The sequence below is a fragment of the Diadema antillarum genome, unplaced genomic scaffold, assembly GCF_040938485.1.
Source record: "Diadema antillarum isolate AM-2024a unplaced genomic scaffold, OU_Dant_1.0 seq00000697_RagTag, whole genome shotgun sequence".
Lineage (NCBI taxonomy): Eukaryota > Metazoa > Echinodermata > Echinoidea > Diadematoida > Diadematidae > Diadema > Diadema antillarum.
The window spans coordinates 1,344,483-1,372,202 of NW_027271602.1; the positions used below are offsets into that span (position 1 = coordinate 1,344,483).

The 27,720-nt window shown below is 41.0% G+C and overlaps 1 protein-coding gene across 1 annotated transcript in view; it reads left to right on the top strand.

The window, feature by feature from the left end:
* Window positions 1-393: 393 nt before the first annotated feature.
* Window positions 394-27,720, top strand: part of LOC139737644 (cathepsin L-like) — a 128,409-nt gene continuing 101,082 nt past the window's right edge. The window contains exon 1 of the mRNA XM_071648320.1: window positions 394-731. Within this exon, the coding sequence (XP_071504421.1) occupies window positions 528-731 (204 nt within the window). The 5' untranslated portion in view covers window positions 394-527. The remainder of the gene's footprint in view (window positions 732-27,720) is intronic.

The window sequence follows — 27,720 nt, forward strand, 5'->3', positions numbered from 1 at the left end:
ATCCTGGGCCCTGTTGCATAAAACCCTTACCGCTGGACTTACCGCTCCTTTCTAGCGGTAAGTCTTCAAATTAGCGGTAAATTTTATAATCCTTGATGCTGATTGGCTGTGACGCCTAATTTTGACGGTAGTTACCATTGAAATTCAACGGTAAGTTTTATGCAACGGGCCCCTGTATTGTCCCCTGAAAAAGAGAAAATGAAACGGAGGCAGAAATACGCCCTCTATCGATCACCCGGCGGTTTGCATCCTAAAATGACGACCGCACCCGTCCATTAGCATACCACGCAAAATCGTGAGAGTGTTCCCTCTTAGCGCAGTGCGTGCGCTTCTCAGAAATCAAAGAGTTTCGAAGTTATACTTACTAAAGATACAATCTTTAGAGAAAGACTGCCAACCTGAAGAGACCACCGGTACGGTACGGAAATCGTGATTTAGATACCGTACCTATATTATCATACTGAAAGTCAACATGGCGATGCACATTAAAACTTGTATTGTGCTTTTGCCTTTGCTAGCTGTGGACCATGTGCACAGGTTATTTTTCACCTTTTTTTAATAAGGAAGGAATCAACGACAAACGTCGCGATGATCTTGGAGTCACCTCAGAAATCACCGCGGATACCATCCGCCGCCTATCGATATCGGCAGCACCCTCGAAAGGCACAATTTTTGACAGAGCATGGACAGGGAGGTTGAAGAGCGAAGCAAGTACTAGTGGATTCAACCAGGTAATTTTGATGTTCGTGTACAATCCTAGGAAACGCTGAACTCTGCAGTGTAGATCTAAAACCTGCCAGGTGCGAAAAACTGGATCTACACGTCGTAACTATACAACTAGAAAACCTCTATCTACACAGCCCTGTCTCTAGTCGCTGTAGCCCCGGAGACCGCGCCGCCAGGCGCGGTCCTGGCGGCTTCCCCGCAGTTTCGCTTATGTTAGTTCCTAAGTATTCTGTGCGCTTGTGCAAGTGATTGTGAATTCTGTGAACATCGGTGAGCTGCATATAAGACATCATTTTGTGCATCACAAGCAATGAAATGCATCAAACAGTCGCCGATGATAGTCATTTAGGTTTCATCGACCCATGTAAGTATTCCTAGTAGTTTCTGTTGAAAAATTAAGGAAATATAGCGCCGCAAAGGCACCCGTTTGTTCAACATGAAGATCTTTTATGGGAGCACGGCGCAGCCGCCACACGCAGTGGCGGCTGTCGCAGTTATAGTCGCTGTAAAAACTATTGTTAGCCTTGACCGAAAGATCGGTCTGTATCTGTCCGTCGGGGAATGTTCCGCGGAGACTGCGTCTGGCTTCACGGATCCCCTCCGTATACGGAGGACAGCGTTAATGGCAAAATACAAAAGAGTCCTCCGGACAGACGGATCTTTCTGTCTATTGTTAGCCGTGCTCCGGCCTCCGCTCCGAATCCGCACGGCGCCGTCGAGGTCGGGGTATTAACCGGTAATCTACACGGTGATATCACTTGGGCTATTACCACTTCCGCACTTGGTTTAATCACCAGGTGGGCTAACACCATTCGGGCTAAACCCAATTGGGCTACAACCTCTTCGTCTATTTACCATTTTGTCTAATTTCCACTTGGTCTAATATCCAGTTCGTCTAATGACCAGTTCGGCTAATACCACTTAGACTAGTCTAATTCTCAGTTAGTCTAACGTTTAGACTCTACACCACTTTTGGTCTAATTTCCACTTTCCACTTTGGCTAATTGCCACTACGTCTAATTTCCACTTCGTCTAAATTTCCACATGGTCTAATAGGTACCATGGTAATCATGTAGAAATGCACACCTACCGTTGGCTTCGCTGTTTGTCAATCAAATTTTGTGCAGCTATTGGAGATGCTAAATTGAACCATATCAGAGAGTTTCCATGGAATTAGAAAGCCGAAAAGGTAAGAAAAATGAGAAATCGGAGTTGAAAAGTACGTCGGTCGCGAACATAGTCTCCAACGTAAGTAGTGCACCGATTTCGCAGAGAACGATGTCAACGATTAATCGATTCTGGTAGTCTCTAATCAGCCGCTTACTAACAGTATCGAACTTGACTCGTGCACTACGTGTAGCCCCTACTTTCTTTTTCGTATTTTTTTCCTTATTGTTAGCTCACCTGAGTCGAAGGCTCAAGTGAGCTATTGTGATAGTTGTTTGTTTTCATTGCCATTATCATGATTATCACTATTCAAATTATTGATACGATTATTCATACCAGGATTAAGCATCGATCCTTTCTTTAAAAATTGTGGCAAGTACAAATGTATTGATTTTATCATGACAAAAGTTGATAATAATTCAAATTGAATAGTGTTGAAGGGAGTAGAATGAGGTTGAAGGAAAAGTGGAAGAAAAAGGTTAGGCTATTACGAGGGAGAGAGAAAGAGAGAGAAAAGAAGATGACGAAGAGAGTCTTGCAGAGCTTCAACGATCCCTTTGTAAATTGAATCGCGATCATATGGTAGTCATAGGAGGTGATTTTAACCTACCTGGATGGGATTGGGAAACAAGACAGGTGAAAGCATGTCATCACCCAACGCTTCATCATGCTTTTGGTTCTATGCTTGATGACCATGGGTTAACGCAGGTAGTTACGGAAACAACCAGGAAAGAAAACGTCCTTGATCTATTCCTAGTAAATAATCCAACGTTAGTCACTGATGTCTCAGTTGTACCAGGCATTTCAGATCATGATTGCCCAATTCTCACGATTGCTGGTTGTCCAACTCGCCAGAAGCTAGTAAGAAGGAAAATTAACATCTACAGCAAAGCGGATTGGGAGAAATTTGCTGATTTCATGCAGGGTGTAGGCAAGGAAATTGAAGATAAGCTTGACTTTTGCTCAGTGAATGAGGCTTGGGTTATGTTCAAGAATGGAATAGAGAAGGGAATGACAGAGTTTGTTCCACATAAGATGACATCCAAAAAGAATGACATACCTTGGATTTCAAAGAAGATTAAAAGGTTGATCAAAAGGAGAGATAGGTTGAACAAAAAAAGTCGGAACATGAAATTGAGAAACCACGGGGTAGTCCCTTTTCAATTGGAGGAAGAGTTGAAAGCAGTTAAGAAATCACTGCAACAGGAGCTAAGGAGGGCTTATTGGAATTATGTGGAATCTCTTTTTTCTATCGATGAAGATACCACAGAATTTGAGAGTATGAAGAGATTTTGGGGCTTCATCAAACACAACAGAACTGATAATACAGGAATAAGAGAACTGAAAAGTGATGGTATTACGATCACTGATCCAATTGCAAAAGCTGAAGCATTGAACCAACAGTTCAAAAGTGTTTTCACCAAGGAAACTCCCATACCGAATGACTTACTACCGGAAACCTCAGACTTTGAAGAAATGGAGGATATTTTGTTTACATCAAAGGGTGTAGAGAAGTTGCTTTGTGGTTTGAAGACATGTAAGGCCCCTGGACCGGATGGTATAACTCCACGAGTCTTGAAGCAGCTGGCAAAAATTCTGGCTCCAATTCTTTGCAATATATTGCGGTTGTCATATGAATTAAGTGAAATACCAAATGATTGGCGTGAAGCAAATGTTGTACCAGTCTACAAGAAAGGTAATCGATCTACTCCTGTAAACTACCGCCCCATTTCGCTGACATGTATTTGCTGTAAACTAATGGAGCACGTTTTAGCCAGCAAAATTATGAAGCACGGGGACGAAAATAACATCATTTTTCCCCTGCAATATGGCTTCCGTAAGAACATGTCATGTGAACAACAATTACTTGGTTTCACAAGCGATTTACATAGGAACTTGGATGCAGGACGTCAAACGGATGTTATAGTCATGGATTTTTCAAAAGCTTTTGACAAGGTTGGGCATGAGCGGCTTTTACGTAAACTGGACTACTACGGTATCAGGGGGAAAAATCACTCCTCTTTCAGCACAGGACTATATCATCAAACAGGCTACTCAGTTAACGAGAGCCTCGCAACCACACTCCTATCAGGTACCATATTCGAGAACTGAATCGCATCGCCATTCGTTCTTCCCAAGAACTGTAAGGAACTGGAATTCCCTGTCGTCAGAAATTGTTTCAACGCCATCTGTGGGATCATTTCGAAACCGTCTAGCGGTTGATCACAGTGGCTAGTATTTTCGTCAAATTTTCTATGTGCTTGTAAATATCTGTAAATAAATTGTATTAATTATAATGTAAATAGCACCAGTCTGCAAGAATCTTCAGTCTATTGAAGGAGGCAGACTTAATCAGAAGAAGAAGAAGAAGAAGGAAGTTGAATTCAAAGGGGGTTTGTTTCTAGTATCTTCATAATTTATAGGCCTAATTAAATTAATAAATTAATGAGAATAGTATTACAAAAAGTGTATGTTATACAATCATATATTAATATTGTGGACTTCTTAAAGTGCTCATTTTTCCTAAAAAGAAACAGAATATTAATTGAAATGATAATATGTTTTTGATTATTAAGTTCAACTTATAGTAGAAAGTAATTGTGTTTATGATAGTATTTATTTTTCCATTTCATTTTCTTAGTTATGTATACAAAAACTGCAACCCCAGTATTTGCTTTTGTTTTGTGGTAAAAATCAATTTTATTGTGCAATATTCATGATGGATAATTCCCATTTTTTCATATATCTTTTACTGTTTTGTACACATATCTGTCCAACATTTAGTCAGCAAAAACTGTTGACAGATATATTGGTACAGTCACACGCAGGAGAAAATTACATAAAACGATAAAAAACAGACGCATCAAGATCACTTTCTTTCTTCCACATTTTACTGTCGAGCCGACATAATTATTGTGGTTAAACAGCAAACAAGCGGCTGTATTACAGACTACAACAATCGATTATCATCGTTATGTCGCTCTTCCACATAATCGATCATCCATCATGCTACGCTGACACGGCCGTCGATCGGCGTACTTTTGAGTCAAAATTAGCTACTTTTCTTTTGCAATTGACTATGAAATTTCATGAAACCGTCAGATATGGTCCATCTTGACATTTCTGATAGCCACAAGAAGTTTTCATTGACAAATTAAGGAAGGAAATGGTAGGTGTGCATGGTGTGCATTTCTACACGATTACCGTCTAATATTCACTTTGTCTACATGCCACTTGGTCTAATGTTCATTTGGGCTACACCCATTTCGGCTATTAGCACTTGGTCTACATATCACTTGCAGTGTACCCCTCTGCACCCCTCTGCAGAAAAACGTTTTCATCGCGTAATTTAAACCATGCATTTAAGGTTATTTTGACAGTTTTCTCTGTCATAGGAATTAGAGATGTCATTGAGAAATTTATTTTAAATTTATTTTTCAAGATTTTTTTTTGAAGTTTTGATGTGGTAAATAATAAAGCTGTTTCCACAGAGGTTGCTTGTGAAATATTTGGAGTGATTACTATAGAGGGTGCATTTGAAATGAAATTCATATACATTTTTCATTCAAAATGTGATATTTTGCATACTTTCTTTTCTATTCTGATGTATAGGAGGTCGCTGAAAACGTCTTTTCTGATTTTCTTGAATAATCATAATTTGTTGAAAATTTTACAGTGATACCTTTCCTATTTCTTTTTCCTCAAACTTTTACCAATCATGTTTTCTTATTTGTCTATTTTTTTTTTAAATTAAGAACAAGTTATCTTTTAGGGTGGACTTCCCCTCTTCTAATCATATGGGCCCAAATTCACAAGGTGGTACAATTAAGACCATGGTTTAAACCATGGTTTCAATTGTACCACCTTCGTGAATTAAAACCATGGTTTCAATTGTACGTCCTTCGTGAATTCAGGCCATGAGGTTTTCAGACCTGTAAATTCCTCTATTTCAATGTTTGATGTTGTATCTCAGCCAAGCAAAAGTTGCTGTCAATTTCTACAGCCTATGGGATGCATCAGGACGCACACAGAAAATGTACATTTGGTTGTGAAAAAAATAGCACTAAAACTACTAAAGTAGTCATATGAGCAGTTATGCATTGGCAGAAAGGGATGGAACAAAATTTATGAACATGGTACACTTGTCTAATTTTCTTACCAGAATGTTAGCGTAATTAATTTCCATGTTTCTTTCTTTTTAATGTCATGTGCCTGAAAACTTAGTTCAGGAATTCTTGTGTCTTATGTTTATTTCTTGTGATATAGGTATGTTTGATAAGTGCAACTGAAAGACTTCATGACTGGTCAGGGGATGGTTTTGAAAGTTTGAACATCTTGATTCCCTGCTTCTGTTAGTGTTCTTACAAATAAAGAAACAAGGAAAAGTAGAAATTACGCAGTGCGTAATATATGTCCTCGCCGGAAGTAGCATTTAGTAGCAAAATGTACAATATAGGTAAAAAATCAAGGTCAAAGGTCAAACACGTCAAAATTCTGTGTAGAAGTTTTGAAGCCCTCACCTAGTGCCATCACATAAAGAAAACGGAATCAAAATCGGGTTAGAAATGGTGAAGGAGTAGCATTTTGTAGCCCATGTACAATATAGGTCAAAAATCAAGGTCAAAGGTCAAAGAAGTCAAAGGTCAAAATTCTGTGTAGAAGTTTTGAAGCCCTCACCTAGTGGCATCACATAAAGCAAACGGAAGTGAAATGGGGTTAGAAATGGCGAAGGAGTAGCATTTTGTAGCAAAATGTACAATACAGGTCAAAAATCTGATGTTAAAGCCACAGCTTACAATACGTTGGTTCGACCAATTGTTGAGTATGCTTCCACAGTTTGGGACCCATCTACCAAGAACCTAATCCACCAAGTGGAAATGGTCCAGAGAAGAGCTGCGCGATTCACTTTAAATTGCTACCATAACACCTCGAGTGTCACCAAAATGCTACAAGAACTTAATTGGACCACTCTGGAACAGCGCAGAGAAAATGACAGGCTAATTATGATGTGCAAAATACACAATAATCTCACTCCTCTTTCAGCACAGGACTATATCATCAAACAGGCTACTCAGTTAACGAGAGCCTCGCAACCACACTCCTATCAGGTACCATATTCGAGAACTGAATCGCATCGCCATTCGTTCTTCCCAAGAACTGTAAGGAACTGGAATTCCCTGTCGTCAGAAATTGTTTCAACGCCATCTGTGGGATCATTTCGAAACCGTCTAGCGGTTGATCACAGTGGCTAGTATTTTCGTCAAATTTTCTATGTGCTTGTAAATATCTGTAAATAAATTGTATTAATTATAATGTAAATAGCACCAGTCTGCAAGAATCTTCAGTCTATTGAAGGAGGCAGACTTAATCAGAAGAAGAAGAAGAAGAAGGAAGTTGAATTCAAAGGGGGTTTGTTTCTAGTATCTTCATAATTTATAGGCCTAATTAAATTAATAAATTAATGAGAATAGTATTACAAAAAGTGTATGTTATACAATCATATATTAATATTGTGGACTTCTTAAAGTGCTCATTTTTCCTAAAAAGAAACAGAATATTAATTGAAATGATAATATGTTTTTGATTGATAAGTTCAACTTATAGTAGAAAGTAATTGTGTTTATGATAGTATTTATTTTTCCATTTCATTTTCTTAGTTATGTATACAAAAACTGCAACCCCAGTATTTGCTTTTGTTTTGTGGTAAAAATCAATTTTATTGTGCAATATTCATGATGGATAATTCCCATTTTTTCATATATCTTTTACTGTTTTGTACACATATTATCTGTCCAACATTTAGTCAGCAAAAACTGTTGACAGATATATTGGTACAGTCACACGCAGGAGAAAATTACATAAAACGATAAAAAACAGACGCATCAAGATCACTTTCTTTCTTCCACATTTTACTGTCGAGCCGACATAATTATTGTGGTTTAAACAGCAAACAAGCGGCTGTATTACAGACTACAACAATCGATTATCATCGTTATATCGCTCTTCCACATAATCGATCATCCATCATGCTACGCTGACACGGCCGTCGATCGGCGTACTTTTGAGTCAAAATTAGCTACTTTTCTTTTGCAATTGACTATGAAATTTCATGAAACCGTCAGATATGGTCCATCTTGACATTTCTGATAGCCACAAGAAGTTTTCATTGACAAATTAAGGAAGGAAATGGTAGGTGTGCATGGTGTGCATTTCTACACGATTACCGTCTAATATTCACTTCGTCCACATGCCACTTGGTCTAATGTTCATTTGGGCTACACCCATTTCGGCTATTAGCACTTGGTCTACATATCACTTGCAGTGTAGTCCAATTTCCATTTCGTCTAATTGTCATTTAGTCTAATTCACTTAGTCTAATGTAGTGGTGTAACCCGGAGCTATGATCGGATCGGAAAATCGGATCGGCAAATTTGCCGAAAAATCGGTATCGGATCGGGAAATCGGCAAAATGATCGGCAAAATGATCTACACCGTATTTTCGCATGTTTTGCATATTTTTACCCCAGATGCTCTCTCATGCTATCTAAGGCTTATTTTTCAACATACATTGTACGATGGTAATAAGTAAGAAATTATTTCAAGCAGGAGACACAGAGCCAGGGCAGGAGAAATTGAATCTCAAGCGGGAGAGAACGGGAGGATTTTGCAAAAATGGGGCTTTCGGCGGGAGATCTCCCGTCGAAAACAGGAAAGTTAAAGTCTCTGTTAGTGTTGATACTCATCACGTAACTTAGTGAATGTTTGCATCGCATTTTGTCCTTTTGTTGTTGTTTTTTTTTTATACTGCAAAGATCACGCTATTCTAAAATGAAGAAACAACATGGAAAGAAAATGAAGAGGTTGTAGACGCTGCATTTTTGCATTGCTGTGAAATTTGACCTGAAGTGTACGAAATCATCTTTTATTATTACATGATCGTTGATATTTATCACGTAACTAAAGTATATGTTTGCATCGCATTTTATCTTTTTAAGAAGAAAAAAGGTAAGAAAAAGACATCAAAGGTAAGGAAAAAATACTTACGATACAGGTGGAACTTACGAGGAGCGACATTGCACAATCAACGGTGCATTAATTGCTGAAAATGTGACGTAAAGTCTTCCAAATCATATTTTCTTTTATGATATAATTGTTGATACATTATCACGTAGGCCGTATTTTTTGTTATAGGTTATTATTATATATATTATTTTGTTTGTTTGTTTGTTTGTTTTTCAATTTGGACAAACAAACCTTCGGCAAAACTAACCTTATTTCATTTACGGATTAAGAAATAACAAACTGTATTTCGTTTTCGGATAAGCAGACCTTCAAACCCTTTTTTTTTCCTGCAGGAACAACAACCTCCACCAACCTTGTTTCACTTTGGACTATAAAAGAAACATTGGAATACAGAACTTTGTTTTCGAATTTTGTTTTCGGATCGAGCGAACTTTCAAAATTACGAACTTTGTTTCGTTTCGGACGAACAAAACATTGGAATGACTAACCTTGTTTTCATGTGATTGTTCGGATTAATCGAACCTTCGAAACAGCGAACCTAATTTCATTACAGGATTGACGGATCTTCGAAATATAGTGAATAAGGTCCAAGGATGATGATCATTAGTTACCACTTTTTCATCATGGATCTTGTAGTTACATTGCGGTACATGTTGTGTTGTCTTTCATCCCCACGACGTTATATTTTGTGTAATGCGATGCTGCTTCATTATTTAGTTGCACTTTTTTATTTTCCTCTCCTTCTTCTTCATTTTCTTTCCATGTTGTTTCTTCAATATATACAAAACGTTATTTTGAAGTAAAATAAAGAAAATTAAAAACGAAAGGATAAAACACGATGCAAACATATTGAACACTTGAAGTTACGTGATGAGTATCAACAATATGCCATTCCCTAAAAGAAAAGATAATTTCAGGGCATCGATGCCGCTTCGTTATTGTTGTTTTCTCCTTCCTTTTTCGTTCTTTTTTTCTTCATAAATTGCGTGATCCTTGAAGTAAACAAGCAAACAACAAACGAAAGAACAAAATGCGACGCAAACATACATTTTATATCGTAATTACAATACGTGATAAATAATCAATATCGTAGAAAAGACAATGCCGGATACTGGAAGTCACATTCATTTCAGCGAGCAAGTTAAGCTATAATAGACTCCAGCATTTTTGTTTTGTTTGTTTGTTTGTTTTTTCTTGACAGTGCGATACCGCTCCGTTAGTTGCACTATTTTTCTTCTTCCTCCGATTTTTCTTTGTTCTCTTCCTTCTTAATCGCGTGTATGCTCCATGAAAACAAAATCCCCAGAAAGATAAAATCCGATACAAACATTCTCATACTTGACCGAAAGATCGGTCAAGTCTCCGGAGGAGAGGGATAACGTAAAAAAAAAAAAAGAAGAAAAAAAAGGCTCCTCCGGACAGACGGATCTTTCTTTCTATTCTAATTAGTTACCTGAGAAGCTGTGCGAAATGCTGATTATGTTCTTACATAGACAGAAAGATCCGTTCGTCCGCAAGAGTACAATGTATTCTATTATTTTTTTTTTTACGTTATTGCTCCATTCTCCGTAAGAGGGCCAGGGATTCCGTTAAGCCACACGCAGTCTCCACGGAACATATCCCCGACGACCAAATACAGACCGATCTTTTGGTCAAGTTCTTACACTATTTGTGAGAGTCAATACTATAGAAAGGAGAACAATACGTACGTGAATGATGTGGCGACGGCGTGGCATATGCTGTTTTTTTTTCCCGATTTTGTTTTTTTTTTTCCTGATTTTTTTTTTTTTTTTGCGTTTTATTGGTCACCAATATGCCGATTTTTTTCGAAGATCGGCGATCGGTAAAAAATTGCCGATCATGCCTGATCGGTATCGGATCGGCATTGGATCGGATGATCGGTTACACCACTAGTCTAATGACCACTTGGGCTAATCGTCACTTGGTCTAATTTCCATTTTGTCTAATTCTCACTTAGTCTAATGCCACTTGGTCTAAATAAGAAACATAACCATGGATTTAAATAAGGAAGTGTTAACAATCGTTATACAACTCTATGATACACACACATAATGCGTTTGTTTTTATCTTACAGCCATCTTACAGCAACCTAATGCACAATTGGGGGGTGTTTCATAAAACTTTTTGTCGGTGATTTACACCGACAACTGTTAAAAGCTACTGAAATCCTTGTGTCTGATTGGCTGATAGCAAATTTGTCGGTGAAAACCTCCGACGAACTCATTGATGAAACGTCCCCCCTGATCATTGCAGAGTTGAGCGGGGGGAGGTGCGGGAGGGGGGTATCCCCCTCCCACACCAGGGACTTTTTCAAAAATCTGTCTATAAAACTTGTATTTCAGAGCATCCAAAATGGTATATTATTGCGCTTTATAAATTGCTTTATAAATCTATAAATCTCGTGATTGGGAGGGGGATACCCCCTCCCAATTAACCCCCCTCCCCCCGCCTGTGCCCCTTTCCCGAGCCTTAGTGCACCTTTCAGACTTACAAAGAATACTGAATAATTCTGAGTGCACAAGATTTGTCACTTTTATTCCGAAAACTCGAAAGTTCTTTCATGTACAAGGGAATCCCCTTTTAATCAATCCTTTTCTCGCTCACTTCCCTCATCATAGATCAGTTTGTTTTTGTTTTAAATTTCCCACATATTCCATCAATTATATACGTATACGAGATATCTGAATTTCAACTTTAAAAAGGCAAATAAGCTCCCTTGTACTGGAAGGGTGGTGATAGCACTTGAAAGTTCCTTCATGTATTACAAGGGAATATCCCCTTTTAATCAATCCTTTCCTCGCTCACTTCCCCCATCACAGATCAGTTTTCTTTAATTTCCCACATATTCCATCAAATATGCGTATATATGAGATATCTCAATTTCATCTTTAAAAAGGCAAAAGCTCCCTCGTACTGGAAGGGTGGTGATAGCACTCGCCCACGCCTTCTCCCTGCTCGCCCGTCCCCGCCCCATGTGCATACAAGTAGACTGTGGCTACACTAATAACATAGACAGTTTTCCAAATATGCCTCAAAATAAGTGCACCAAAATGTTTAAATGCAATCAGAAAATACAGAATCTCCCTCGTGTAGGAGAGGGGAATAGGGCTTATTCCCTCCCACCTTCTCTGATTGACAACTTTCCAGATATTTCAACAAAAATGTGCACCAGATTGTTTAATTTCAGTTCTAAAACTGAAAAAAAGCTCCCTCGAATATGGGAGAGGTATCTTGCCACCCTCCTATTGCTTGGTAACCTCTATAGACTTAGTACACTTTGGGGAATGACAATTTCCAAATTTTCCCCCCAAAAGTGTGCTTCAGATCGCTCTATTTCAATTTTAATAATGCAAAAGCTCCATCGAGTGGGAGGGAAATCGACCTCCCACACCCTCCCCCTAAGCTCTACCTCACTAGACTTTGTACATACACACAGATGATGCACACTCGGAATAAGAGCTAAGTTCCATGATTTTAACACTTCCTTGAAAAAGCCCTATTTGTTTCTTCAATTGTTTATTTATTTATTTATTTATTTTTATTATTATTTTATTTATTTTTATTTATTTTTATTTTTATTTTTTTTTTTGGGGGGGGGGGGTATTGCACCAAAAGTTTGCACCAGATCGCTGAATTCCAGGTCTGAAAATGCAAAATCACCTTCGTGTGGGTGGAGAAATGCCCCTTATCTACACCCTTTTGTGCTTGCTTTTTCTGTTTAAATTGCTTAACAGACAGCGTTATTATAATTATTCATCATAGAAATTAATACAATGAGTTTATTTGAATAATACCATTTTATAGGCAAATTGTTCATCGTAATCTACATCAAAATATTCTACTACCTTAAACAAGTGGGACTCTTTCAAGTCGATAAAACACGCAAATATACATAAAATTGCACCATTTACAACATCAAAATGCGAAAAGTTCTCACCGTGGGAATGACATTCAGTGGAAGAATTAATACAAGAAGTTTATTTAAGTGATACCAATTAAGGGAAATTGTTCAATAATTATCTACATCAAAATATTCTGATACCTAAAACAATTGGGACTGTTGGAAGTCGATAAAACACGCAAAAACATATATCAAATTGCACCATTTACAACATCAAAATGCAAAAAGTTCTCACCGTGGGAGGGGGAACATCCCCCTCCCTCGCTTGCTCTGCTAGCTCGGGTTCAGTCGCGTTCATGATATTCAGTGTAAGAATAGAAGTTTATTTATATGATACCATTTAATAGCCAAATTGTTCAATAATAATCGTCATCAAAATATATTGCTACCATAACAAGACTTAGTGGGACCGTTTCAAGTCGACAAAACGCGCAAAAACATGCATCAAATTGCACCATGTTCAACATCAAAATGCAAAATATTCTCACCTTGGGAGGGGGGACATCCCCCTCCAACCCCCCACCTCTCGCTCCCTCAGCTCGCTCGCGCTCGGTCACGTTCATGATGTTCAGTGTAATATAATTAATACTAAAAATTTATTCAAATGATACAGTTTTATAGGCAAAATTGTTCAATAATAACCCACATCAAAATGTGCTGCTAACTTAAACATGTGGGACTGATTCAAGTCGATAAAACACACGCAAAAAAGCATCAAATTGCACCATTTACAATATCAAAATGCAAAAAGTTCTCACCTTTGGGAGGGGGAATTCTCCCTTCCCACACCCCCCCCCCTTGCTTCGCTCCCTCGCATCTAACCGCTCCCCCCTAATATCAAATCCCTGCTATTCTGGTGATAGGGCCCACTGATTAGTAGGCCTTCACAGTAATGTCGCACAGGCGGAGCAAGAGCTGAAATACCACGATTTAGTCATTCAATGATATACTGATATTTCATTTTCTTATTTTCTTTTAAGGAAAAATAAATCCAAAATTTCACCAAAAGTGTGCACCAGATCGCTGAATTTCAGGTCTAAAAATGCAAAATCTTCCTCGTATGGGAGGGGGGATACTCCCCTCCCTCCCACCCCCGCCCCCTCGCTCCCTTCGCTCGCTCGGGCTCGGTCGTGTTCATGATATTCAGTGTAATAATTAGTACAAGAAGTTTATTTAAATCATACAATTTTATAGGCAAAATTGTTATACGAATAATTTATCAGTTGTGAGTGCATAGGGCACGAATATCGCACAAGGCGCGAGATGAGCCACTGGTCTATTCAACAAGGCGCGTAGCGCCGCGTTGAATAGACCAGTGGCGAATCTCGTGCCGAGTGCGGTATTACGTGCCCCAATGCACGAACAAAATCATAAATTATTCGTTTTATACAACACCTTGTCCACAATCACAATACAAAATTAGTGACCGCCAACTCAGGAAGGCCCAAAAATAAATGTAACAATTAGGCAGAGAATTGTAAACCACCCTGTGTACTGCTTTCAAACACTCGTCATGATTCGACCACACAGTCACAGGAATCACGAACTCCGCAGGGTCTATATCCATTCTACGCTAACGTTAGATCGAGTTAGGCCTGACTGTTAGGTCGATCTGAGATGTCGGTAGATCTAGTAGTAGGTCTAGACTTTGTCTATTTCCGAAAATGGTTTTATATAAAAACACAGAAAAATAATCAAATTACGGTTTCTCAACTTGAAATGAAGTCTTGATGTTGGGATCACTGTGGTCCACGTAGCAGATCAGAGTCAAAAGTAAAAACACAGCAGTACCGCTAGGTGTGTACAGGCCGCGATACATGCAACTAGCTAGGTAAAGTAATTACTGCGCGTACACGTTAACGTTGCAGTACTCCACCGCGCCTGGTCTGTGAGACTTACCGGCAGCGCAGCGCAGCCGGCCAGCACGTACACTGTACAATGTAGTTTGCTGGCGCTTTGCTACGGGTGTGAGCCACAGAACTCTGTGAGCGGCCATGCATTAGTAGCCCCCCGCGAAGCCGTGCTATAGTACCTTCGAGCCGTGCTATAGGCCCATGCCAGGGGCCTATTGTATGGCTGTCACTCTCAATGAGTTTGATAGGTATTTTCTATTGAATGTCATGTGACATGTTCTTGGCCAATCACAATTCGACATCATTCTGAGGTGTTGTATAATCAATAATAATCTACATCAACTGCTACCTTAATCATGTGGGACTGTTTCAAGTCGATAAAACACGCAAAAAATGCATCAAATTGCACCATTTACAACATCAAAATGCAAAAAGTTCTCACACCCCCCCTCGCTTGCTTCGCTCCCTCGCATCTAACCGCTCCCCCAAGATCAAATCCTTGCTACGCCAGTGATAGGCCCCACTGATTAGTAGGCCTTCACAGTAATGTCGCACAGGCGGAGCAAGAGCTGGAAATACCACGATTTAGTCATTCAATGATATATTAATATTTCATTTTCTTACTTTTTTTTTTTCAGGAAAATAATCCAAAATTTCACCAAAAGTGTGCACCAGATCGCTGAATTTCAGGTCTGGAAATGCAAAATCTTCCTTGTGTGGGAGGGGGGATACCCCCCTCCAACAATCTTCCCCCCCCCCCTCCCCGCCCCGCTCGGTCGCTCCGCTCCCTCGCACAGATATTTCAAAAACAAAAAATAGGTCTTCATACTTATAAGGTCTGATTTTCCACTGAAAGTCATCTGACAAGCAAAAAAGAAAAAAAAAGCAACATATTTCATATTTCATTTTTTTTTTGCTGCCACTTTCCTCCCACTTTACATTTCATGCAAAAGAGTGGGACATTCGATCCCTGTAGAGTATGTGGCTGCACCGGTCCGGTTACGCGCTTGTAATTGTGGTGATGGTGACTATCGCCGATCATCCCCCCCCCCCACTCCTCAGTACAGATTTACTCCGTTGCTATAGGGCCTACTACTAAATATTAAAAAAAAAAAAATGAATGAATAAAAGTAAATAATTCAAGCCCAATTGATACACGCAATTAATTTGTGGGCTTTCACCCGGACCCTTTCAACAACAAAAAATAATTAACCATTCCACCTAATTATGCAATATTGAATTGAAGATTTAAATCAGTTTTTGAGCCAACTTAATTACCATATTAATCGACACCTAGACTCAGTAGCCTAGAGTCTGTGGTAGCCCAACTGGTCATTAGACCAACTGGTCATTAGCCAAAGTGAGAATTAGACCAAATGATGACTAGACGAAGTGGCAATTAGACCAAGTGGCTATCAGACTAACTGAAAATAGACTAAGTGTAAATTAGACCAAGTGAGAATTAGCCTAAGTGGTTATTAGACCAACTGGTTATTAGACCACGTGGAAAAAGACCAACTGGCAATAGACCAACTGGTGTTAGACCAACTGCACATTAGACGAACTGATATTGGACCAAGTGCAATTAGACCTAGTGGCAAAAAAATATATAGACCAACCGGCAATTAGACGAAATGGGAATTAGACAAAGTGACGATTAGCCCTAGTGGTCATTACACCAACTGGTTATGGTCTTATTAGACCATGTGGCAAGTAGACCAAGTGCGAAGTGGACCAAATGGGTTTAGCCCGAATGGTGTTAACCCAACTGGTGATTAGACCAAGTGGGAATAAACCAAGTGGCAATAAACCATCTACACGTAGGAGTGGGGGGGGGAGGGGTTGTTGCGGCACATTTTGGTAACTGCACATTTTGGTAAATTTACCAAAATGTGCAGGACATTGAAGGCACATTTTGGTAACTTTCTTCTCCTCCACAATCTGCCCCACAATCATCACAAAAACAAATTGTAAGTGCAGTTGCTTTTTGTCCCCACCGAATGAGTTCGGTAGCCTAAAAAGGCCGTGTCACACCTTTCCAGGCAAGCTATGCGGGCCTGTTATGAGTAAGGTTTTTCCAGCACGCAGGAAAATTATCTCACCCGTAGTTGCCCGGAGCTTCGCACACAAGTCCAATTTACCCGCAGCCAAGTTTTGAGCGTTCTGTCATTTATGTTGGACTTCTGCCATTCCTTCAGATGAATTTTGTCAGCCCCCACGCGCCTGGCATGCAGGTCACACAGAATACCCGCAAGAAGAACATAAGTAGCACACATCCAGCAAGTAAGACACATGCACAACTCGCCCAAATCCTTGTCCGCCCTCAGAAATTGTCCGGTATGCTGGAAAATCCTCACAGGCAACAAGCCCGCGTAGCTTGCCCGGAAAGGTGTGACAAGGCCTGTAAGGCCGTGTCACACCTTTCCGGGCAAGCTACGTGGGCTTGTTGCCAGTAGGGATTTTTCAGCACGCAGGAAAATTTTCTGCGGGCGGACAAGGATGTTTACGAGTTTCGCACTTGTTTCTTATTTGCTAGACGCATGCTACTTACCTTCTACTTGCGTGTATTCCGTTTGACCTGTGTGAGAACTTTGAAACCGATCCGTTTTCTGTTACGAGCAACTTACGGGTACTGCGAAGTACCTGCGTTGGAGTTGTCTGCAAGGTGCTGCCGGTAAGGGTCTCCTACTGGTGTTCTGCGTGTACCCCCGCTACTCACTCGGAACATATTTTGAACATGCTCAAGGCCTTGACATACCGTATCTGGGGAAGTTTGACTTGCGGGGAAGCTAATTTGCTACCCAGAGCTCTCCGCAGTTGGTCCGCACCTGACAGTACCTAGCGCGTATCTCGCCCATAATTGCCCGGAGGTGCGCACGCAAGTCCGATTTACCCGCAGCTAAGTTTACAGCATGACCAAAACTTTTTCCGGGTGAGTCGTGGGAATTGCCCGCAGAGGTACATGCAGAACGCCAGTAGGAGGCCCTTAGTGGCAGCACCTCGCAGGCAGCTCCCATGCAGGTATTTCGCAGTCCCCGTATGCAGCCAAATTAATGACATTCTGTGGTACTTCTGCCATTCCTTCAGAGGAATTCCTTTACTGAGTTGTCAACCCCACGCACCTGGCACGCAGGTCACACAGCATACCCGCACGAAAAGCAATCGCAATAGCTCACTTGAGCCTTCAGCTCGGGTGAGCTAAATAAGTGTCTTGGCTTTTTTTACTGCAGGACCATATCACCTTAACTCCTTGACCTTATTATAAATCTCAAGCCCATCCATGGGTTTTTAGTTAAGTTACCAAAATGTGCAGATTGTCCAAAATGTGCAAATCCACTTTTAACTGCACATTTTGGTAACAGTTGATCCGTTTAGGTATGTAGGTGCACTATCGGCACATTTTCGTAATTTACCAAAATTTGCCGATTTACCAAATGTGCCGTAACAGGGGTGTTTCACCATGGACCTAAAGGACATTCATCATATCATTCATTAATTCATGCACCTGTACAACAAAAGCGCCACAAAGACATTTTTAGCATGCTTCACTGCTTTGATCCCATCAGCGTCACCGCCAGCAAGCCGGAAGAAGAACAGGACGGAGATTTAAGAAACTTAAAACTATAATGCGCAGAAGAAAACTCACAAAAATCAAGTTGGAGCTTAAATAAAAGTGAATCTGCAGAACATGGTGTAGGCCTTATGTTAGGAAATCATGCCTCAAGCAATTTCACTTGGGAGAAGCAGACAGTTTTAAAAGAAAGCTAACATTTTGGCAGAGTGATTGTCATTTGTCTTTCACTTCTCCGCAACTTATTCCAGAGCAAAAAGGGACAGTAATGGTAGAGAACTAGCTAACTGCGACCAGCCTGAATGCGAAGCGTTCGGGTTCCCTCAGTATAACTCATTAACTGTGCACAAGGAGCGCCTCGGGGTTAAGGATATTTCTTGCCATTAGGTAAGGTCTTATGTGTGTGCGAATCAGCAATTACCCATCCTTTGACACAAAATTTGTTATAATCTCAGGTTTTGCTGCTCCTCATCATCTGTATTTATTCAAAGACATTTCCGTCTGAAAAAGGCACATCAGCAAAACAAGACTGAAATGAGGGAAACAATTCTTTTGTTAGTGACGATATATGATCACACAATCATTATTGTTCATACACCTGAATGTACTCATTAAGATGCACATAATCATGTGTCGGCGACGAGGATCAAAGAAAGACTGCCGTGAACAGTCCATGTACAGTACGCGCAATAAGAAACGCCTCCGTCAATTTCATTTTCCAACGAAAGTTCGTTATCGATCCAGTAGCAACGAAATCTGGACGAAATTTGGACGAAAATTCGTTATCGATCCAGTAGCAACGATTCTTACGCTTTGTGGACGCAATTTCACGCACGACCGCCCGCTCAATTCCGTTCAGCAAATGCGTTGCTCGTTCGGAAAATGCGTGTTCGGAGCTCGGCAGTTTCGTCCAAATTTCATAACAAGCGTCCAGCAGCAAGGCGCACACGTTGCACACGTGCGGCCACAGCCGCCGGCAAGAATCACTGCATGCAAGACTCAACAAGTAGCACAGCGGTCGGAATGAGAACAGTAGACAGGCGTGGAATTCACATGATACACATGATAATATTAAAATGGTAACATGTATACATATATCGATGCTGTTTTCATTGAAGCAATTTGTAAAAGTTTCAGTTTCCCTTACCCTAGCTGTAAGTACGGTACCGTTATCAGATTATTCACTGCATTAATGAGTTACCTGTAATCCATACATCACATGCATTGCGGGCTGAATGTAACCAGGGAATGTGTGGGAAAGGCGAGTGCGCCGTGTGTGCGTCGCCAGATTGCTATGGCATGGCTCGCTCGGCTGAACGAAACAGAGATGTACGATGTAGTTTATGTGGTCTTTTACAAGCAGAAAATAAACAACTGTTGATCATGAAATAGACTAAATTATCAATCAGAGATCATTCGGGTTCATAGTATTTGAGAGAAATCACGCAATTTTGGCGAGCGTGAACCCACAGGAACCCACAGGAACCTTATCGTAGAATGCCGACCAAAAAGAAAATGGTTTCACCCAAATTGCGTGTACATAAACGACCAAGTATTAAAAAGAAAATTAACCCCCAAAAGAGGAAAAAAGAAATAAGAAGGATTTGTTCTCCGTTATTTCGTCTTGGAATATATTTTCTTTCTTCAGCAATTGCGCATCACATTGCCCATTTTTTTACTGAATCAGAAAAGCAAAAAAAAAAATCAAAACAAGATAATAAGTTTATTCTTAGTTTGACATCGTTTATTTCATTATTGGACAGAGAGAGATAATTTAAACGGTAGTGGAATTTTCAAAGCGACTAATTCAGACTGATTCTTAGATTGACTTGGCTCTTTCTTTCTCTTTTTTTTTTTTGGGGGGGTGGGGGTCATGTTCGTTTTACCCATGCACCTAAGGTTCGTTAGTACGAAAATGAAACATTCAGATCCTTACACGCGACTTCCGTACAAGAAATATAGATGTTCGTAAATGTGATAGTCAAATTATATTATGATTCATAATCTGAAAATGCACGATTGTTTGTGATTGGATAGGTGCGTTATTGTCGGAATAGCAAACGTTCAGAGTACTGTAGTATCGAGCCAGTTTTATTCACGGATAAACGAACTGTTGGAATAACGAATTTTATATTCAGAACAAGACAATAAGTTTCATTCTTATACACTTGTAGTTTGACATCGTTTATTTCTTATACACTTGTAGTTTGACATCGTTTATTTCCTAGTTGGGAAGCGAGAGATAATTCTGAAAAGAAACACAGAAGGAACGTGATAATATTCAAAGCAACTAAATGAGATTAAATCTTAGTATGTTTATTTGTTTGTTTGCTTGCTTGTTTGTTGTTATGTTGTTGGTGTAATTATATATATTTTTTTTAGGGGGGGGTCATTTTTGTAGTACCCACGTAAAGTTCGCTGATGCGAAAGTGATAAAATGTTCCGTAACACGCAAATTCCCTACACCTTGTAGATGTTCGTGTGAAAATAAGATTTATTATAATTCAAAATCCGAAAAAGCATGAATGTTGTGAATTGCGATCATCCGGACGTGAAATTGAGTTAATTAGTCTCGAAACGGATTACGAAACTAATTATGGTTATTATTTGATTATTATTATTATTATTATTATTATTATCATTATTATTATTATTATCATCACATAATCTTTAACATTATTAACCAATAATTTGATTTACGAACATTTGTGGGTTGTTGTTGTTGTTTTTTGCCATTGTCCGATTAGCAAACCTTCGAAGTGTCAATCCTTTTGTTTTTGGCGGATAAACGAACTTCCTTACCTCAGAACTTCCAGAGTAACAAACTTGTCATTACTTAATTCAGGCATTGGGAATAGTTCAGGAAAGCAATATAGAAGGGAGGAAAATCTTTATGGCAAGAACTATGTTGTATTCTTAGTTTGAAATCATTTATTTGTTTTCGTGGTGTTCATTATTCCGAAAAAGAAAACGGTGCGCTACTCCGATGGGTCGTTATTCCAAATCCGATACACGCATATTCCATGTACCTATGTATGGGCGGACGTGCTGGAGGACGAACGTGCCGGAGCGGAGCTCCATCTTATGCTCTGCTTTCAGCGCCTCTTCACCTCATCAGAAAAACTTTTTCATATGCCTAGATTGCATTCATCACGCTGATTCCGCTGATGTCTGGTATGTAGTACGTAACTTAAGTGTTTCCGAGTTTTTCCGTTTTTTTTTATTTGTTTCTGGCCGTTTTTGTCGAAGAAGTATAATAAACTTAGCGTCCAACAATAACAAGTATAAACAAAAATACGCTAAATAGACGCGCAAATAATCCTACGCGAGGATTTCAGCGTACTATTATGTCACTATAGATATCAACATCAGTACTAGTACCGCGTACATGCAGCTAGGCGCTGGTTAGCAGGCGCCTGTAGTACTGCTTGTGATTATGATGTCAAATGCACTTACGCTAAACGCATCATGTACTAGAAATCATTTCAAATTTGGTTAGCATGGTAACTCAGCACGCAAACTGTCTCCACTGGTAACAGGCTTCCTGTAAGCTGTCTCGCTCCTTACCAACATTTCTGCCTTACCTTTTTCAATTCAACTTTAGGTTTAGTGGTTTTTTTTTTCTTAATCTAACAAAGAATTTTTTTTATTGTATACAACATACATCCGTTTATTTATTTATATTATAAAGCATGGATGAATACTTGAAATAAATAATCTTGGTTTAAGTTATACATCATTATATACAAAATAATATAGATGCATTAAACAAAGATTAAATGATTGAGTACAATGTACGGTGTCCAAGGTTAACGCTGCAGTCTTCCTAGTTCTATATCTTCCTCTTTTCGATGAGTTTCCTGTCTGCTAGGCTAGTTATACGTGGGTAGGTAGGGTAAAGGCGCCCGCCCCCAGGAAAGGCCAAGACTTCACCGGTGTTAATGGGAGGGTTTTTCACCCTCTTGTTGACGGGAAAGGCGTAACCCTGTACTGCGGTACAGGAGTAGACAGGTTAACTCTTCATTCTTCTATTCCTTTCACTGTCTTATTTTGTCTTCTTTTTCTGTCCGGGTTCTAACTCGTTTCTGTTCAGTTTTATTGGATAAGTACTTTGAACGTTGCGTTCAACGATATTAAGTAGGAAATAAATTAAAATACGCTGAATAGAGATGCACAAATTTTTACGTAATGAATGCAATCTATTGTGACATCTTAACATAGATCTCCTCAATTAGAAATAAACGCTGGTTAGCAGGCGCCCTGTATTGCTTACGCTCATGACGTCACACACATAATAAGTTGCTCCTCATCTGGTACGGTACGTAATACGTAGTACAAACTTTGTTCTGTATAATTTCAAGTCTGGCAGTACATGGCATACATCTGTCTACTGATATTATTAAACATTTTGTAAGAAATACAAGCTGTGAAGTGTAATACAAAATTGAATGTATTATACTGTACTAGTATGAAATCGTCACTGAGTAAAGTTTATATGGTGCCAAATGAAAATGTTATTCTTTTGACTTTTATCTTCCTCTCTATTATTTTTTTATCTGTCTGCTTGGTTAATTATGGGCGGATGAGCTGCCAGGCAGCCAACGGCCATGGTGAAAGAGACCAAGTCGGATTCAACGACCAGTAGTTGTTAGACTCTTCAGGTCGCGCCACTCCATATTCTGTGGACAGCGGTCGAAGGTTACAGCTATAATCCATATATCAGGGGAGGCAGGCCTCTTCAGTCCAGTTAAGCAACCTGCATACGAGAAGGACACTCCGATGTAAAACCTACGACTCAAGAACCTCGCTGCTACGTCCTAGCTTGCTTGGCTACAGCACACGAACCTTGGTGTAAAGAGTGGGGTCAGTACTGCGCACACTGCACTCCACTTAAAAGCTCCTTTGCGCAGGCCCGAGGACATGTCCACGTCCTCCTCCCCCTTAAAGTCCTACAGCGATGGGAAAGGGGCGAAAACGGCAGGTGAAAGATGTCACTGGCAGCCGCAGCTCCAATCCTACATTCAGGCGGTTCAGGATATTGGTCGCTTAATGCTGACCTGGAGACGACAGCATCATTCGGCAGCACCTTGAACGACCAAGCAGCCCTTTTTAGGGATAGCACTGCTTGCTCCGCATGGAGAGGGGCCTAGAAAAGGTGGCCTAACCAAAGCTCGTCTCCTCTGACCCAGTGCCGTATATTAAGAGAGTCTGGCCAACTGCTAATTTGGACGCCATGTCGTTACCGCGCGTATTACGCGTCACAGGATTAGCGTGTACGCTCAGACGTAACAAAATAACCAAGCCAAATAAGGGGCAGTTAACAATGGGCATTGCGTATGAGCGCACTTCAGTGACGACATGGCGCCTGTAGATCACGGGACCAGCTTTTGACCAATCACAGGCTTCAAAACACGTCAGCCAAAAACCGAGTTGGCCAGACTCTCTTTATATACGGCACTGCTCTGACCTAGTTGGTTAACCGCGGCCAATGGGCATCTTCCAAGCGGTCAAACAAAACAGAACAAAAAGGTCACACCTCCTTCAAAAGGTGTACACAAACTGAAGTTAGCATGTTGGAACGTCAGAACAATGTTGGACACGGACGGCCACAGACATGAACGGCGGTCTGCCCTCATCGCTCATGAGCTCTCCAGACTTGACATAGACATAGCTGCTCTCAGCGAAGTCCGCCTTGCAGATGAAGGTAATCTCAAAGAACATGGTGCGGGCTACACACTCTACTGGTCTGGGAAACCTCGGTGTGAACGACGTCTGTCAGGAGTTGGTTTTATGGTCAAGAATTCCATCGCCTCCAGGCTCGAAAACCTTCCTACAGGCCACTCTGACCGGATTATGTCCATGCGTCTCTCCCTTCGCAACGGTCAATATATCGCTCTGTTCAGTGTCTATGCCCCAACCCTTCAGGCGGAACCAGCCGAAAAGGATAAGTTCTACACTGATTTGCGCACCTTCTCCCAACAAGTTCGGGAAGACGACAAGGTTATCATCCTTGGTGACTTCAACGCCCGCGTTGGGAAAGACTCAGAAACCTGGTCAGGAATCCTTGGTAAACATGGCGTCGGAAAGTGCAACGACAACGGACGCCTCCTGCTGGAGTTCTGTACAGAACAGCTAGTCATCACAAACACCCTTTTCCAGCAGAGGGACAGTTTAAAGACTACCTGGATGCACCCCCGGTCCAAGCACTGGCATCTACTGGACTACATTCTGGTTTGCAGGAGAGACCAACGTGACGTGTTTCACACCAGAGTTATGCCCAGTGCTGAATGCCACACTGATCATCGGCTTGTTCGCTGCAAGTTAAACCTTCATTTCAAGCCTAAGCTGAAATACAGAGGAGCCCATCAGAAGAAATTCAATGTTGCTTACCTGCAGTCAGCTGAAGTGAGATGTAATTTTCAGACGAATCTCCAAACAAGGCTTGAAGATGAAAACCAATTCAAGGATATTTCTCCTGAAGTCTTTTGGGCTAGGATGAAATCAGCCATACAACAATCCTCCAAAGAGGTATTGGGACTCTCCTCCAGGAAGAACAAGGATTGGTTTGACGAAAGCAATCAGGAAATCAAAAAGCTACTTGATAAGAAGCGATCTGCCCACCAGGCTCATCTCAGGAATCCATCCTGTCCAGTGAAAAAAAGTGCCTTCCGTCTTGCATGCAGTCACCTCCAGCGCAAACTTCGAGAGATCAAGAATGAGTGGTGGACAAACCTTGCCAAACAAACTCAACTTTGTGCCGACACTGGCGACCTGAAGGGTTTTTATGAGGCACTGAAGAGTGTCTATGGTCCCTCACACCAAGTTCAAAGTCCTCTTCGTAGTGCAGACAGCGAAGTTCTCCTCAACGACAAGACCTCCATCCTCACCCGATGGTCAGAGCACTTTCAGTCGCTCTTCAGTGCCAACCGCATAGTACAAGAATCTGCCCTGCTCCAGATTCCCCAACAGCTCTTTAAACCTGAGCTGGATGAATTCCCTACCCTCGAGGAGACACTTAAAGCGATTGAACAAATGAAAATTGGCAAAGCAGCAGGTGTGGATGGAATTCCCCTAGAGGTATGGAAGGCTGGTGGAAAAGCCCTACACATCAAGCTTCACGAGTTCTTCACGCTTTGCTGGAACCAAGGCCAACTACCTCAAGATCTTCGGGATGCAATTATCATCACCCTGTACAAAAACAGAGGAGAGAAATCAGAGTGCACCAACTACAGAGGAATCACGCTGCTTTCCATTGCGGGCAAAATCCTTGCTCGAATTCTTCTCAATAGACTAACGCCTAGTGTCGCAGAAAGTGTTCTCCCAGAATCTCAGTGTGGTTTTCGCGCAAACAGAGGAACTGTTGACATGGTCTTTGCCCTCAGACAGCGCTAGGAAAAGTGCAAGGAACAAAACAAGGGACTTTACATTACCTTTGTTGACCTAACCAAAGCCTTTGACACAGTGAGTAGGAAAGGACTCTGGCAAATTCTGGAGCGCCTTGGTTGTCCCCCGAAGTTCCTCAATATGATCATCCAACTGCATGAAAACCAGCAAGGCCGGGTTAGGTATAACAGTGATTTCTCCGAACCCTTCCCAATTGACAACGGTGTAAAGCAAGGTTGTGTTTTTGCACCGACCCTGTTTACCATCTTCTTCAGTATGATGCTCAAACAAGCCATGGAAGAGTTCAATAATGAAGATGCTGTTCACATCCGGTACCGCACAGATGGCAGTCTATTTAATCTGAGACGTCTGCAAGCTCACACCAAGACGCATGAGCTACTCGTCCGTGAGCTACTCTTCGCAGATGATGCCGCTCTTGTTGCTCATTCAGAGTCTGCTCTCTAGCGCTTAACGTCTTGCTTCGCAGTTACTGCTAAAGCATTTAGCCTTGAAGTAAGCCTGAAGAAAACCGAGGTTCTTCATCAGCCGGCTCCTCGACAGGATTACCAGTCCCCCCACATCACCATAGGGCAAACAGAACTCAAAACAGTTGATAAATTTACTTATCTCGGCGGCACCATCACATCAAACGCAAGAGTCGACAAAGATATTGACAACAGACTTGCTAAAGTAAGCAGCGCCTTTGGTAGACTGCACGACAGAGTCTGGAAAAACAACCACCTGAAAAAGCAGACAAAGATCAGCGTGTACAGAGCCGTTGTCTTACCAACTCTCCTGTACGGAGCCGAGTCATGAACCCTCTACCGGCATCAGCTACGCCTTCTTGAGCGCTTCCACCAGCGATGTCTCCGCTTCATCCTAAACATCCACTGGAATGACTTTGTCACCAACATCAAAGTTCTTGAGCTGGCAGAGACTACTAGCATCGAAGCCACACTGATGAAAACTCAACTGCGCTGGGCTGGTCATGTCTCGAGAATGGAAGACCATCGCCTTCCGAAGGTCATGCTGTATGGTGAGCTCTCTTCTGGACACCGAGACAGAGGTGGACCCAGGAAGAGATACAAGGACTGCTTGAAAAAAAACCTTGAGCACCTGCAACATCGATCACCGACGGTGGGCTGCTATCGCCTCTGATCGCACATCTTGGCGCCTTACTGTTCGACGAGCAACAGCCGCCTTCGAAGATGATCGCAGGGCCCGACTCAACAGAAAAAGACAACAGAGGAAAAACCCAACACCCAACATCAACCAACCAACTTTCCCGTGCAACCGCTGCAACCGTGCCTGCCTGTCCCGCATCGGACTCATCAGTCACTTTCGAGCCTGCAGCAGACGTGGACTTCCTTAAATCTTCGTTCGCAAAGCAAAGCCATACAAAATATACAAAACATGTTTGTTGATTCGAAAATGTAATCATGCTGCGGCTAAGGGCCGAATATTGTTCTATTTCCGTTTAGTATTATTATTTTTATTATTAATCAATAATTTGATTAACGAACATTTGTGTGTGTGTTTTTTTTTTGTCTCGCCCACCGGAGGTGAAGGCGAGACTAAGGGATCCAAATGGCGTCCGTCCGTCGTCCGTCCGTCGTCCGTCACAAATGTTAAAGTTTACCTACAAGACTCTCTTATGATACATAACTTGGCAACTTTTACAGCAATGGCAGCCACACTTGGGTGATAGAAGCACTAGGGGTATCTTCATCTTATGGTGTTGTCAGAGGTCATGTGATGATGTCAAAGGTCATTTGAGGTCATATATTAAAGAGTATGTGCAAGACTCTTTTCCATGTTAAAGTTTACCTGCAAGACTCTTTTGACAAATAACTTCACATAAGTTGCTTGGATTACAACCTAACTTGGGTCATAGATGCACTGGGGGTACCTTCATGTTATGGTGCCGTTGGAGGTCACAGGATAAGGTCAAAGGTCATTTGAGGTCATATGTTAAAGTTTACTTGCAAGACTCTCTTATCACATGTAACTAGACACATGTTGCTACAATGGCAATCAAACTTGGGTGATGGATGCACTGGGGGTACCTTCATGTT